Source organism: Numenius arquata, chromosome 1, assembly GCF_964106895.1.
Source record: "Numenius arquata chromosome 1, bNumArq3.hap1.1, whole genome shotgun sequence".
Taxonomy (NCBI): domain Eukaryota; kingdom Metazoa; phylum Chordata; class Aves; order Charadriiformes; family Scolopacidae; genus Numenius; species Numenius arquata.
In genome coordinates, this window is record NC_133576.1 from 32096500 (window position 1) to 32112555 (window position 16056).

General features: G+C 39.7%; 1 protein-coding gene across 1 annotated transcript in view; it reads right to left on the minus strand.

The window, feature by feature from the left end:
- Nucleotides 1-16056, minus strand: part of LOC141467708 (SAM domain-containing protein SAMSN-1-like) — a 36214-nt gene that overhangs the window by 16642 nt on the left and 3516 nt on the right. The window contains exons 2-3 of the mRNA XM_074152360.1: nucleotides 1549-1620; nucleotides 821-976 (exon numbers count right to left, since the gene is read on the minus strand). Coding sequence (XP_074008461.1) covers nucleotides 821-976; nucleotides 1549-1620 — 228 coding nt within the window. The remainder of the gene's footprint in view (nucleotides 1-820; nucleotides 977-1548; nucleotides 1621-16056) is intronic.

Sequence of the window (16056 nt, forward strand, 5' to 3'; positions counted from 1 at the left end):
GCAGAAGGTAAATGCTGTAATTCTGTTTTTTTTCTTATAATATAAGAATCGTGGATTGCAACCTCTTGAATTTTAGCAAAAAATGCAAACTAAACTAATGAAATAGGAATCCTTGTCTTTGACCTCCAAAAACTGTCTAAAGGTATTCTGTGAAACAATATTTTCTACTTGTGAAGTTTCTTAGTTATTTTCCCTTCTTATTTGATATTGTCACATGTGTGAGATAGGATGCTTAAATATGACAAGTCCTTTTTCCTTATGTTTTTTAAAATTTGGAACTCACTGGCACAACATATTGAGAAAACAGAGTTTGCAGTGTCTGAAAACTTATATGTTTTTTATGTTTAATAAAGATAGGTTCACTAAGATTAGATAAGGTAAAAGCAGATAAGGCATATGAGTTGTCATGCTCTAGGATGCTGGCTGACCTCTACAAAATTGACTTTGGAAATAATTCGAGTATTGAAAGTTAAGTTCTTCTAATGAAGCATTTTTTACAGGTTGAGTATCAGCCTGCCAGTGGGGTTCATCTGATACTCCCTTCGGTCCACATCAGGAGATTTTTTTGGGGTGCTTATACAAATGCTCCTTGATGAAAAGCAAAATTAAATGACGTAAAAATCCTATGTTTACCTTCAGCCCTTACTGTGTGATACTGTAAAGAAAGGGTACATATCAAAAGCTGTTTTAATTCAGTACGTGTTACCATGGTTTTATAGATTGTCATAATTGAAGACAATTAAAACGTGAACAGGAAAAATGCACATAACATTTTTACGTCACACACACATCAAACATGAGATTCTTAAGCTGTATTTACCATCTCCTCAGAGAGTGCCTTGATGTACTTTTTACCCATCTTTTTCTTCATGGTAAGGGAAATAGCTCTCATCTTCTTACCCAAACTTCCTCCATTATTTGCTGCTTTTGTTTGTACTGCTTCCCCAATGTCACTTATAGTCTCCAGCTCAGATATCTGATTTGAAATAAAAAACAATTCACCATGAGAATGAGATTCAGTGTAGTGGAATAGGAATTACAGGAAAATATTAAGGACAACAATGCTGTTAGGATAACAAAAGTCTGTCGTAGCCATTTTCCTGGGGAATCGTGTACAAAAACAGATTTGCAGCACACCACTGTATGCATGAATGGCAGAAAGAAAATGTATTTTATACTATAAAATGTTGTTTCCCATTGTTTATTGTCCTTAATCCAAATAGGAATTGAGGGGGTTTTTGCAGAGGTCTTGAAAAAGAAAATGACACATCTGTGGGTTGCATACACATGCTGGTTACTTTGGGCATGCACCAACATGAAGTGCACTTCTGTCTTCTTGAAAAATTGTTGCTAATCTTCACATCAAAGTACCAAAGTTTAGGTGTCATTGTCTTATTCATCTTGGCAAGGAGTCAATCCACCAGACAGATCCAGGTACACAAGCAAAGTTCTCACCCGACTAAAATTTACACAATAGTTTCCCACTGGTTTTGCATAACTGTTGTGGGAAAGTGAACTGAAGAAAGTAAGACTTTGTGTTATACAGACCTCAGCTGAATCATCTGTCTTTGATACCGAGTGATGCCTGAAACGGTCAAAGCTTCCAAAGCTGCTTGTGCGCTGTAAAAAAAAGAGAAGACAAACTTTGACTCACTGATGGCGTTTTGTTCTGTTATTAAGACTTAAATGCAACTGTCAAGTCACCTGTTTGTTAAAAATTCCTCCCAGATCAGTGGACCATGAACAGCTACATTCAGCTGGAAACAAACTAGGAGGTGACTATAGGGGAAAAAAATCGTGACTGCACAGCCAGAAGCAGAAAAATGAATAAGAGAAACAATACTGCTTCAAACACTATGGATATGATTCTGAGTTCCTCTACATCAGTTTCACATTCCTTATACACAGATATCGATGAGTTACTTCTAGGTTTGCTAACTATGAGCTTAGGAAAATTTCCATAATATTTCCATAAATATTATACAAGTTATAGAGTCGGTGTAAACTGTGGCAATTTATACAGTTTACTTTCACAGCTGGGGACACTGTTTAAGGTTCTTTACCAATAGGAATCAGCAAGGACCATGGAGCATTATGAATACATTTTGTCCAAAGTGCATACGTTGCAGAGGGAGTAAGTAACAGAATAATCAGGCAGGCATTGTGTTTTTCTTTCCAATCCTCCAATTAAAAAAATCTGATTTTTAAGAATAAACAGGCAAAATTTTTCCCTGTGCCACAGCTTTGCTTAATATAAGAAAGGTTGCATCAGAGCTGTGCATTAAGAGACTGTGAACGGATTGCTTCTACTCCCTTCTAACGTTCACCCTTTGTCCATGTGGCTAAGTGACATGGAAAGGAGGGAGGTGGTGCAGCAGATTTTTGCGAGAGAGGTCACACAGAAATACCTGCCAGACATACCCAGGCAGAGTGGTCTGATGCTGCACTGCCCGTGGTAGCAAACTGCATAAAATTGGCATTGAAGACAAGTCAGAAGTCCCTTTAAGTGTGGCCCTAATAACAGCCAGAATTTGGACATTTATCCACTCTACAGTGTCTTTAAGAGCTTATTTTTATATCTTCACCAATATTCAAAGCTAAATCCAGAACAGCTTCTTTTTTAAAATTCTTAACTCTTCCATACTAATTGAAAGTCTTTTAATGCAGTACCAGAGTTCTTGAGTAGGGTTTACTATTAAGTACTATACAATACCATCTCAGGATATTTCTGTGTATTCAAAATCCCCACTGGAGGAAAAAAACACTGAACTAAACAGCAAATCACAAAAAAAAAAAAGACAAATGTCCTGAATGATTTAATAAGTGATTTCAGACTATCTGGCTACAGGTTTTCCTGTATTTATTCAGCCATTTACCTTGCCCTCATGATTTCAGCCAAACCAGTTCCTTCATTGATTTCTTCCCCCATCCCTAGCCACAAGAGCCATCTTTTCCTCTCCCCCCAGGTTTCTAAAGGACCCATTGTGGCCCCTGCCCCTGACATCTCCAGCTACCTCCTTTCACTCTCCATCCAGGAATGCCACAAGCCTTAAAAGGGCCTGTGAGCTCCTGGCTTTGCTCTACCATTACAGCTTTCCAATCTTCTCTGCCGGGTAGGAGTTCTCAAGAGGTAGCCTCAGAGGCAACTGAGGTAGACCATCTTTTGGGCAACAAAAGAAGGGAAGAAAAGGACAGTATTAATAGCTGGTCCCATTGCCTGCCTTCGCATTGCAGGTACATGCGCATGCATGTAGCATGAATGCATTGCAGGCAGCATGAACTTGCTTCCATAGAAGCTAAGGAGAAATCTCTCAGTGATGGTAAGAGGAGCAGAACTGCCCAAACACTGAGCGCTGCAGGGAGCGCCACCTTTGCTGGACCCATCCTCCAGTTCCCAACCCAGGCGGCAGGGTTAGTAATGCTGCAGGAGTGCTGTGCTCTGGAAAGCTGGAAAACCAAAGACCTGTTTGAGCTGAGACCTAAGTAATGATTTCAGCTTCTGGCAAATTTCTGAATGCTGGTACATCTCCATACCTGTTCTGCCCACAGCTACCAAGCTGCTGTCTGCTGCTCGGTCTCCTTACACTCTCCTCTCCTGGCAGCGGTCAGTCCTCTGTGGGACTCATCAGTAACAACGTCAGGATCCTGGTGCCACACAGGTGGCATCCAGGCTTCGCCACCGCGATCTTAAGGAAGGAGTTCATCGAAATGATACCAGCTAGCTGGAGCACACATAACTCCCCTGGGTGTTTCAATCCAGGAAGGACCTCATTTTAGTCTCTCCCTGCTCATAAATCACAGGGTTGCTATCCGTATTAGCTCCTTTATCTCTTACATGCAGCCACTTTTAAACTAAAAAGAGTTTGCCAGATGGGGGGTTGGGGGTAGCAGGGAGGAGGGGAAGAGGGAGAGGGTTGGAATATGACAGAGAAAAGCTACAGGAAACCATGTGAAAATGCATTTGTCTTAAAGTCTCCATTTGAGAAGAAGAAAATCAGCATCCCCTGGAATACAACTGAAAATAAAAGCTCCTTGCTATCTCATTTTCCTGTTTTCCGACACTTATTTATTAACCAGCTCCCTTCCAAAAAAAAAAAAAAATATAATATGGATGTAGCAATGGGAGACTCCTGAGCACAACCAGGTGCAAGAGGAAAGTGTACCCACATTTAGGGTCCATGTTCTAAGCACTGCAGCTTAAGAGAAAAAGAAATAGAATAATTTTTTTTTCACTACATTTCTGGGCACATCTAACCTGAAAAATATTTCCAGCCAAAGGTTATTTGAAGAAGTTGACCCAGATTTGTGAATATTTTTGGACATATAAAATGACATTTACTATCCACTGAGGGGAAAAAAAAAAAAAAAGGAAAAAGAAAAAATCACACAGCTCGCCTCTTAATTGTTTGTAATCTCTGAGAAAATCTCTGTTGGCTAAACATTGTGGTTTATTTGTTTGTTTTTACCCTGTGAAACTAAAAGGGACAATTTGGATTGTACACTTTAATTTTATCTAAAATTCCCATAAAGAACTTTGCTATTAAGTAGATGAACAATATCCTGTGACAAGGGGTTAGCTCAATAGTATGATATAAAAACACAGCCCCAAGGATTATGGTTCTATTAGACAGGATTAACACCTTTCACTGGCTTGTCAACCCAGCCAAATGTGCCCTGCAGCATGGAGCGGGAGGGATGGAAAGAGGGAGGCTGGGATTCACAGCAATATTGGGAAAGTATAAAATAGTCTCACACAGCGATCTCTAAACATACAATGACCTTTCTGTTGCATTCAATCACTTCAAGATGTCTAGTAGGAATAACTGTATATTAAAGTGCAGATGTGCTGCAAATACTTTAAAAGGAACAAGAGGAAAAACATTGTTTATAGTTGGTCTTACCTACAAACAGCTTGAGCACAGGGAAATCAGTTATTCTTTTTTGACCCTTGAAACAACTTTATATCCTACATGTGCAGAAGCCTTGGGCTATTTTGTAGTGTACTTCAATGTTGCTTCATCCCTATTAAATATTAATAAGGGTTACAGGATGATTTCCACTATTCTAGATAATGGTCTTGTTGCACCAGAGAGCACTAAATAGGGCTGCTTCAGCAATTCTCTATACTAACTTTTTCCATTAAGTAATCAATAGCTACCACCTTTTAAAAATGTATTCAACCCCATTATACTGATAACAAAAAGCAGATTTAGGAGCTCCGGGCTGCAAAGGGAACAGGACTATTACTTTCAGTAGTGTCAGTCACTACATTAGTGTCAGGGAACACCTACTTTGTGAAGATATGGACAGGTCTTATTTCCAGGTGAAGGGAAGCTTTTAAAGTAAATGCAAAGCTACTAGGAGAAAATATGCTATTGACTTTTGATACCAGGATTCAGCTTCCTTTAAAGTTAAGAGATTTTTCTGGCGGGATTCATGCAAGACCTACCAATAGATATGTTAAACAAATATGAATTTGCTCAGTAAAATCTAATGGAGGCAAGGGCAGGGGAGAAACACTTGGTTTTTCCCCACACAAGGACCGATCAAATAATTTCTACAAATCAATGCATTAACTTTCATTCCTTCCCCTTAGGTATACCAAATTAGCGTAACAGAAAATATCAAAGACATTTTTCAGCATTTCATATCCTTCTTCCATCTTTTCCTATATCTTCAATTCCCTTAAATCCAGGAACTTTAAATAATAATTTTAAAGGCATAAGTGCTATGTAGTTGCTGTTTATTTTAATTTGGACAGTCTTCAGTTGGTGATCTGGTTTGTCTGTAAATAGCCTATCATTTTCCCCAGAAAATAGTATGGTATACAAATAGAAAAACAACAAGAGATCCTGCAATCCGTATCTTTCTGTTATAAAACATCCTTCCCTTGTAGGGCATGTCATAGGAGAAGTCAGTTAGTTCTTATGATAAACCAGTCAGAGCTTCTTCATGTCTAAAGACAACCTTTGAGCCAAAACTGATGGCAGTTATCTTGCTAAATAATCATTATGGGTGATATTCATCTCATATTTTCTGTTAGGCAATTCACACTGCTGAGAGATCTGGTTCCCTGCTGTGAGAAATTCTGGCCCATTATGTTTTGCTTCGAATCCTATTCAAAATAGCTTTTAAATCCAGCATGACGCAATGGCTTTGTACTGACCCTCTCACACAAGTACATCTCTTCAAATTCCTCTGTGCATTTTCGTTTTTAGCTTCCATTCGTGCTTAGACTACCCAGATCATGTAAGCTGTATAGGGGCAAATGCAGTCCCCGAAAGTAACAAAAAAGGAGCTCAGCATGTTGCCCAATTTCCTAGCTTGCCACAGACACTTGTATTCTTCCCTCTCTGCCTGGAAGAAGCCACAGCAGCTCCCAAGAGGATGGTCTGTGCTTGCTGCTTTGATCAATGGAGATGCGGAGCCCAGGATTTGATTCATTTCTTCTATTCTCTGATGCTCCTAGTCCTTTCAGAGGGAGGAGGTTACTCTGAGAATGAAATTAAGAGTTACCAAAGTAGGGATGAATATTGCCACCCTGCTAGTTTATCTTCATGCATAGATAATCAAAGAAATGGTCTCCTACTTTCCCAGAAGACAAGGTAGCAATTTTTAGCTTTTCGGATGCTCAGTGAAAAAAAAAAAACAAAAAACAAACCAACAAAAAAAAACCCCTCACTTCTGTATAAAGAATGAGAATTTGCATATAAGATTCAGTAACTCATCAGAGTAGTACAGAAGTAAAAAAAAAAAAAAGAAGACAACGTGACCTCCCTACCTCAGGCTATTTTTCCTATTTACACATTAGTTACACATATAGAACTTCTGACCACTAACCAAGCTATTAATATAACTTTATATCCCACACGAAACATGGCCTAAACCTTGTACTTTGCCAGTCAAAAGCAATAAAAAAGATACAGCTTGTTCTTGCTAACTCAAATAGGGCAATCTACTGAAATGGCATTTTTAACTGGCTTAAAAATGACTCTATAAAAGGCTGGTTGTTATCATGGTCGGGTATTCGGTAACTGCATGGAGGTGGAGAGAGAGGGGAGCAAAGTGGTCTTTGAACAAAAGTGCTACCATGGAGAATCAGAGCAAACACCCTAATTTTAATGGAGGAAAATGATTGGAAAAGAAAAGCCGTAAAAAATGAGTTAATCATACTTAATGCTCCTCCAGGTCAACAAACTTCACTCTCCAAAGTAAACACTGAGCGGCTGTTTTATCAGTACTGCTATCTGGTACCAGCCTCAGTCTCCCAAGCCTGAACCGATGCTGCCACAAAGCACGTAGCTCCCGATAACCCAGTCTGCACGTCAGAGTTTCCACTAGAAACTCAGTTCTCGACTGTTTTCAAAGGGCAACTCACGCAAGGCAGGCACTGAGGCAGCTGAGAGCAAGGGGGAAGCTACTGTTCATGAAGTCAAATGAGGGCAAGATGGTTTGCAAGGTCTGTAAGTCTTCCTCAGGAAGAGGCAAGCCACGCAGGAAGTCTGAGCAAAAAGGCAATTTCATCTGGCAAAAAATATGCTGTGTTGATTAAACAGGTTTATGAGGAACTAAATAAGGAAGAAATTTAAGAAACATTGATCTTAACACCAACAAAGTTTTTTAAAACTGAGTGTTGTAAAATGTGCAAGGGGGGAGGGGTCTGACTCCTTTTCCTTTAAATGCACATTGACCCTGGATTTTGAGCACCATCTTTCCTGCCCAGTTGCTGCAGAGCACTCTCAGCTCCCGGTGAGAAAAGTCACTCCAAGTGCTCTTCTAGCAGTCTGTCCAATTCTGGGAGTGTGCACACAGGTATTTGCAATAATTATGTAATTAAGACTTTATTATTTATATGACATTTAATTAAAAGTGACTTTCAGTAGCACACAAAACCATGAAAAGAAAATGACTTTAAAAGAAGGTTAAGGATGTGTGACAAACTCAGAGGAGCTATGAAAGTGACAGTTAAGGACTTGGCATGATGTGCACTTCTACCTCCCTGCTATCCTTTTTTACCCTTCATTTACACGTGGGCAGAAACATCGAGGGACAAGCCTGGAAATCCACCCTCCACAGAACCGTGACTGCAGTAAAGGGGAGTGCTGTCTGAGTAAAGACTGGTTAAACACTACGCAGGCATTGCAGGCTTTGATCTTTAATCCCTTAAATACCAACATCTTTCCTCTCCTGAAACTTTCTCCTCTCCGAACCAGAGAGGAATTGTCATATTTTAAAAATGAATCAATTTACTTCAATTTAAGTCCTACCCCTGCTTACTTATACAGCACGATTTTATTAATGCTGTGTGTTATCTAGGTCCTGGCCTTGCAGGGTTCAGCTGGATTTTTCGTGTGAGAGAAATTACTCACGTGTGTTTGCAGAACAGGCTGTAAGTGAAGATGAAAATATGTGTGCCCAAAGATGAGCCAAGAAGCATGCAGCCCCCAGGGCTCAGTTTTAAAGGCAGCCCCATGGCTGTCCCGCAGACACGGAGCAGGGCAGCCGGTGTGCTCCTCGAGCAGAGGTGGGGATCTCCTGCATGCAACTGCCATGAATGCCCCCATGCCAGAGCAGAGGTGACGATAAGGAGCCTACTGCCTTGTTGTGCTATACATAGACCGTGCACAGAATAGCACTGGGAGACACAGCACGTCCAAGGGCTTTGCTGTTCCTTTCAGCAAACCTGGGAAGCGGCCACAGCTGCCGACTGCAGCACGCTCGCCCGCCAACCCTGCAGCAGAGCAGCAGGGGACAGGCAGAAAGTACTCCTGCCTGGTGTGATGGTGTTTTGATCAGAGCCTCTCTGCCTCAACCGTTGTACCACAGCCATACAAGATCCTTTACAGGGGATATTTCAATGGCAGACAGCCTCCTTGCATACCTTACAGTTCATTCATGCGTGACGTGGGAGCTGGTCCTGCTCCCAGGGAGTCACCGAGAATGAAAGGCAGCTTCTGCATTCCTTGCTAGGGAGAGGCATGTTTTCAGCGGAAGGTGTTCCTTCAAATAACCTTCCAGAGGGAAACAATATTAAAAAACCCCCTCTAAGTCACAGTTAAATCTGACCGTCCCAAAAGGTCATTTGGCTTTTTGAAGAGTAAGCAAACTTTAGAAAACCCTTATACAAGTTTTACTGCCGTCCTGCAGTCTTAACCTTGACAACAGGTAATGACCAACAATAAGCTAATTCTAAGAAACTTGGGGGAGGGGGGAGAAAGAGAGTTAGTTTTTATTACTTTTAAATGAGTGTTTGATACATCATGTTGGTTCCCCTGATTAATGTTCACAGCAAACTCAGCCATTGGAGTTGTAATGTTTCTGCAAGCTTCCCTACAGCAAAGCTTAGCCATTAATTCAGTGGCATATGTCAGCTCAGCAGAGCAAGGTCACTCTTCTCTTTCAAGGGGAACCTTTTTAGAAATAATAAAACTGACAGAAAGTTCTTTTTTGCATGCTTTATGTCACCTGAGGTTGAGTGCTGCAGTTAATATCACAGAGCTTATAAACATTCCCATCTTCAGCACTCTCCAACCCCACTGGGCTCTTGGAACCTCAACTTTTTTTTTTTTTTTAAAGTAATATAGTGACAGCTTTATGTGGGGCAGATATACAGTATGCAATCCTAAATGAGTAAAAAATGAGTAAAAAATGAACAAATCTTTTCTTAGGTTTTTTAGAGCAGAAATTTTGGAAGGCACTAAGAGACTGCCGATACTGCAGTATGCATTTAGGATGTTAGTGCTTAGAGAAAAAGATGTAGGGTTAGGGACTTTGTCTCCATGCATGCTTGCACCTTTGGCTAAAAGGGAGGAAATTTTAAAATGCTACTGACCCACCTTGTTTCCATTTCACTGGTAACTGATACTATAGGCTGGAAATCTGTATAGGCATGTGATGTAAAGAGAACACAAAGTTAATTGATCTATTTATGGAATAATTTTGAACTTGTAAGTAATTAAGGATGTGTTAGTCATCTGTTATGATAACTAATTGTGACTGGAACTTATTTATCAGGATACAAATATTACAGAACATGATAAACAAACTAACTAGCTGAAGAATAAGATCCAAACAATAGGATAGTTTTTTCCCCCTCATTATCTCCCTTCAGACATCCTGACTGCACTTGATTAATGAATCCATAGTGAGATTAGCTGAAATTGCTTTAATGGAGATGCACTACAGTAGAGAAGCAAAATTCAGTGCAGTATCTATTATCAGTCACTGTGAATTTTAGTGTTTCATCAAATCTATATGTCCATTTATTTACATTCTTTTTATCTTAGAAAACAACAACAACAAAAAAGACTATACTCATTACACTGGGTTAACTTTTGACTCCTTTAAAATGATGACCAGTGGCACCCTTTTCTTCCCCCTTTTATCGTGCCTTGTCAGAAGGCTGTGTTCCAGTGTTGGCTTATTGCCGTTAGTGGGACAAAGTTACCCTTATTTTCCAGTGGAGGAAAGCACACATGCAACTTCATTGCAGACTTGCAGGCTTCAAAAACTGGACGTGTTTGCACAACATATGCCTGGGAATCAAAAATATGCTCCTTGAAAATTTGAACTCATAAAGTAAATTCAGTAAACCTTTGGTTTTCAACCAGTATGGAAAGTCGAAGATGGTTCACAGCTCAGGGTTTCCTTGTGAGTTGGCACTGCGTAAGAATACTTCTTAGTGCAGAAGTTACGATGTGTCAAATTCTGGATTTCCTTTGTATCATAAATTCCACCTCTGCAATCCAGGAAAAAAATTCAGTAATCTGTTGACAAGATAGCATCCTGGTTCTGTGCAGGTCAATCTTATAACAGACAGGAATAAGTACAATCAGCAGCTCACTGCGAGTAGTGGGTACGGCAAATGGTACTAGTCTGGTATGAGCACATCAATTCCCCTCTCTCTATTCAGTTATCTCTGTGGCATGGGGTTATTGCTATCACAGCTCAGTGGAAAACTACAGTTTCATCTCATAAAAACCAAGTGTACTGGATGTTTGAAGTGTGTTTTCGTTCTTACACACAACAAAATTGAGACTAAGCTTTTCACCCCTCCACTGTTCCCACAACCTCCATGGAAACCACACATAGTTGAGAGACACTCACCAGTGAGATGACGCTACTGAAGCACAGACAGCAGTGAGGGCTTTGAGGTGTTATGTGAAGCCCAAATTCGAGGCCATACTCCAAATCCTACTCAAATCTGCCTTCCATTGCAAAGGAGATTGTGTCACCTACAAGTTTTTAAGCTTGCATGAACGGGTAGGAACATATTTGCTTTTCCCATTCCCTCAGATACTAACCAAACACATAATTTTCAAACATTTTACCCATCTAGACACAACCACCAAGAGGCTAATCAAACGAATATAAGCTCCATTGTAGAGACAGGAAGAAAATCATGGAAACAGCCCGGTAGACAATATCAGAAGAGCCTTGTCATGTACTTGTGACTAGAGCTGACTGCCTGTTCTACCATCATCAGTCATTTCATGCACCCTCTACACAGACTCTGAGCTGCTCATCCATCAGTGAACCATGTCCCCTTTCAGCTCTGTGAAGCAGTTTTTGAACTTAAGATCTGACCTTAAAAAGGAGGCAGACAGACAGAAGTATAGGAGAAAAACAGCACAAATGCGGCAAGTGAAAGCAATTCATGAGTGGTAAAGCTCAGCATCCTCTTTGCACAGGTGAAGGCAGCAGAGAGTCAAACTGCATGAGCTCACTCAGCTGTCTCGGCCACTTTGTCAACTCATCTTCACACATCTGCTTTCGGCTGTGCTGTTGCTAAGTAAAGACAATTTCTTTATCTCATGGCTGCAGACTGTTAGTGACAAAGCTCCCTCTCTCTCTCAAACATAACGGTAGAGGGAAGACATGAAACTGCACCATAGCTTTTCCGTGCTTTCTGGTTGAGCAGCACTCCTATACTGCTTCTCTTCTTCCTGAAGAGAAATCCTGCAGAAAAACCTAAACACAAATACTCAAGTATTCCAGTAGCCCCGTATCTACCTTGCCTTGCAACTTATCTGAAAGAACAGCAAACCAGCCACACCTTCTGAATGAGGTCAGCATGACCAAGTAGAGGAATTACAACTTCCTATGGTTCCCAAGGAATTAACCGTTCAGCATCCCATGTAAGTCAAGGACAGGGGTGTGAGGTTACTTGGTTGCTCTTGTGGAGACTATAAAAGAGATGACGGCATAAAAGGGTAGGAAAGGGACTAAAAGTCCATCCAGGAGACATAATGGTGCAAAATATTAGGTGGATCTTTTTCCCAGAGAAAGCTTCTTGTCATCCTCAATTCTGGGTGATGGTTAGAGACGACAGACTGTTTACTGTTGACATTCAGCTTATCAGAAAGATGCCAGTAGATGTTATGACTGGCAACTAAGCAGCCTGAAGACTGTGTACAGGTAAAGTCATTATCCAGCTTTCTGTGTATCCATGGAATAAACCAAAGAAGCATGGGGGAAAAAGTGGCAGTATGGTGTATAATATGTATAGTCAAAGAAGCAGCTTCCCTGAAGCAGTTACAAATCTCCAGATTTCTCTATGCTGGAATTTCAGTCTCAAGTTTGGGAAGAACAAAAGAAGTAAGAACATGCTCTTGGGCGCACTGTAAAGTGGAATAAGACTTAAAAAAGCTAGAAAGGTAAGAGCAAGCATTTATGCAGGAGAGATTTCACTTGGGGGAAAAAGTAGGTGATCATTCATCTTCCTGAGGAATATCAACACACGTGCACACAGGTGCCTTCATCTGGTGTACAAAACAAAGTTTTCCGTTAGGATGGTTTAAAGGACATATGACTTGATAAATATTCAGAGCATATACAATCTGTAGCCTGGTGCCAAGCAACGGAATGTCTAGAGCAAAAACACCGATGTTGCTAATTTGTGGAAGAGAGTATAACTGTTTCTAAGATCTGAAGTAACTCTGCTGTCTCAGTTGCAAGCTTTCAGAAGATAAATGTTAAAAGGTATTGTGATTATAAAGGCCCAGAAGACTTTTTATTTTCCTTCTCTGTGGTGGGTATTGCTAGAGGTTTCTGCCTACGTCTCAAGGGGTTCAGTCTTCTGGCTAAAGTGTTTGTAGCAACCCAAAAAATGACTATACCACCTGGCCAACGAGGGCCTTATAATTACTTCAGTCTGGGTTTACACTATGACACAGATTACTAGAAGAGTGTTGAAACCTACGGAAAACTGTAGGCCACATCCTCTGTCTGTTCTGCCTGTACACAGTTACTGTTTTTTTCAGCAATGACAGGTATCCTGGCCAATGTTTAATTTGGGGTATTTTGCATTTCCTAGAAACACAATATTGAAGTAGGTCAACTGCTCTATAAGGCTAATTAAAGAATTAGAAGGCAACTAATGTTGATTTATGTCACCTTGGTAGCTGTGCTACAGTATTTGTGAGAGACTACAATTATAGCTGATGTGGTTCTAAAAATGGCCACAGAAGGTGGTTCAGACATCTTGAAATGCTCTTGCTTGCATAGGAAAACAAACAAAGAACAAAACTGGGTTTGTTACTCTAAGAAAAATTAATATTAATGTGAAAATATTCCCTTGAGGAAAATTGCTCTCACTTGTTTTAAAATATTCTGCTATTTAGGACTTAAGCCCGGTTAATGAAGGAAAACCAAGACAGGGAAGAAATAAGAAGTTACATGAATTTTGGACAAAGTTGGTCAAAATTTAAAAGATATTGTAATCAAGGGAACACACAAAAGAGGTCAGGACTGGACCAGGCCACACATGTAGTTTTTCCCTTTGGCACACAAGTTAGGCTAGAGTTGTGTGAGCCCTCCATGAGCCTGTGTGTTGATCTGGACACCAAACCGTGGAGTCTGGACATCCTAATCATCCTTCTGTCAAGGGGCATGGGAGAGACATATGTTCTTTCCCCACAAAGACCCTGGACCCTTACTTTCTGGTGAGAAAATAAAATTCCTCAAATATTAAGACCTTACTAGAAGAGATATGCTAACATATATGTTAAGACATAAACTACTTTCTGAAACTGCTGTTGGAAAAAAAAAAAGAAATGGCTGATGATCAAAAGCAAAATGATAATATAAATGAAGAAAAAATAGGAGAGGTAAGAGGAGCAGTAATGATTGTAAAGCCTTCCACTCACACAAGAAAAATAACCCAAGGTTAACTCTAACCTTGTTCTATTTTTTTATGAAGCCTGAGGGAGACAGGAAACACCTTCTGAAGTGTCACCTGCAATCCCTTTTTTACCCATCTATACACACATGGTTATTACAAGTATCATTTTTTCTTTCTCTGAGCCTTCCCTGATAAAGGCCCACAGGTATTTCCACTGTAAACCAGGTTCTTAAAACTACTTCCCAGAAGTTGTCATCCATTTTTGCTTATTTAACAGAGTTCAAATGGATTTTGACAAACAGTCTTTCTTCAAGAAACAATGCAGTAAAAGACCTTTAATGACAGAACTATGTGTCATCTTTGCCTATAAGCATAAATTTGCACAGCGGGCAGTACGGTGAAAACAGCTTATCATCAACTCATCACCTCTCATCATTGTTAGAATGAAATGCAAATGGAAACGAACATCACTTCAGTCATGGTTGTGAAAATTAGCAACTGTGACATTAGCAGTGGCTCATTTATTATGCACTCAAAATTTCAGGGGGAAAGAAAAGAATATAAAACTTGCTATTTTCAGAAATCTACCAGTCTTTACCTTTGAAATAAAATGAAAACCATCAGCTTTCCCCACTCAGGGATAAATCCTAGTTAATATTCATTAACACTGAGCAATCTCTTCACTGCAGATCTTGTCCTCCAGAAGATCTAATTATGTCTTGAATTATTTTTGGTGTTTAGGTTTGCTGTACCTATTTTCTGGTTTTTTTTATTTATTTCCCCATTGGAAAGTCACAAGCCTCTGTCTAAGAAAAAAGCAGCACCAAAAAACTTGCTTACAGCATTTGTCTGCTCTACAGGCTCCAAACACTTAGGCAAGCAATAAACTTTACTCAGATGACAAATCCCATTGAAATCAATGGGATCTCAGCTAATTTATTCGTTTAAGTGTTTTCAGAATCAAGATCAGACCTTCTGTGAAGAATATATAAAAAGGGGAAATCCTGGCCTCGAGTCTATGGCAAAAAAGTGCATTGATTTCCATGGAGGCAGGGTTTCATTTAATGCTTATAAAAAGTAAAATTATTGGTATGAAATAGAGCTAGGCAACAAAGTTTCACATTAAAATATTTCCTCCCATTGGATTTGCCACTAGTTTCTCATAACCCTGAAAATAAATAATAGTTTATCACCTAAGTAAGTGAATATTGATTTAATTAGAATCTTGGACATATTTTTGCCTAAACAAAATGTACAGGCATTGACCCTGAATTGTCTTACACACCAGAAGTAATCTGAGTTTCAAGCACCAAGAGCATTTGGAAGCAGAATAAGGAAACAAAAACGTCTCAAACCTTTAGCATAAACATAGATCAACTGTCATGTAAAATAATGACACAAGACTTTCTTCAGTCAAGCCAGAAAAAATGGCACAAAGTCATCTTTGCCTCAGCTTGAAGTAAAGCCAAGAATCATCAGGCAGTTCTCAAGTTTGCTCTTATATCTGTAAGAATTTGAAAGAAAGAGAGAAAGAAATAGGCTCTATCCAGCACATTACATCCTATGAAGTGGGCAAGAAAATTCGGGAATGTTTCACAGATTATTTGCACCTTCCATTGTCATTTGCACCCCATCAAATGTGTAAAACAGTGCAAAGTGGAATGCTGAATAGCTGCAAAAGGCTTTAATGGTTTTTTTGGTTGTGTGGTGCCAGGATACGGTGCTGCCTGAAGCATATGAAAAAGAGAGTAAGTCCTGCATTCCTGTATAATTTCTTAGAATATTTAGAAAAATATTTCTAGATATTCTACTTCTATATTTCTTAGAATATTTCTTAGAATATTAGACAAGGGGTAATGGTTTTAAATTGGAAGGGGGGAGATTTAGATTAGATATTAGGAGGAAATTCGTTACTGTGAGGGTGGTGAAGCACT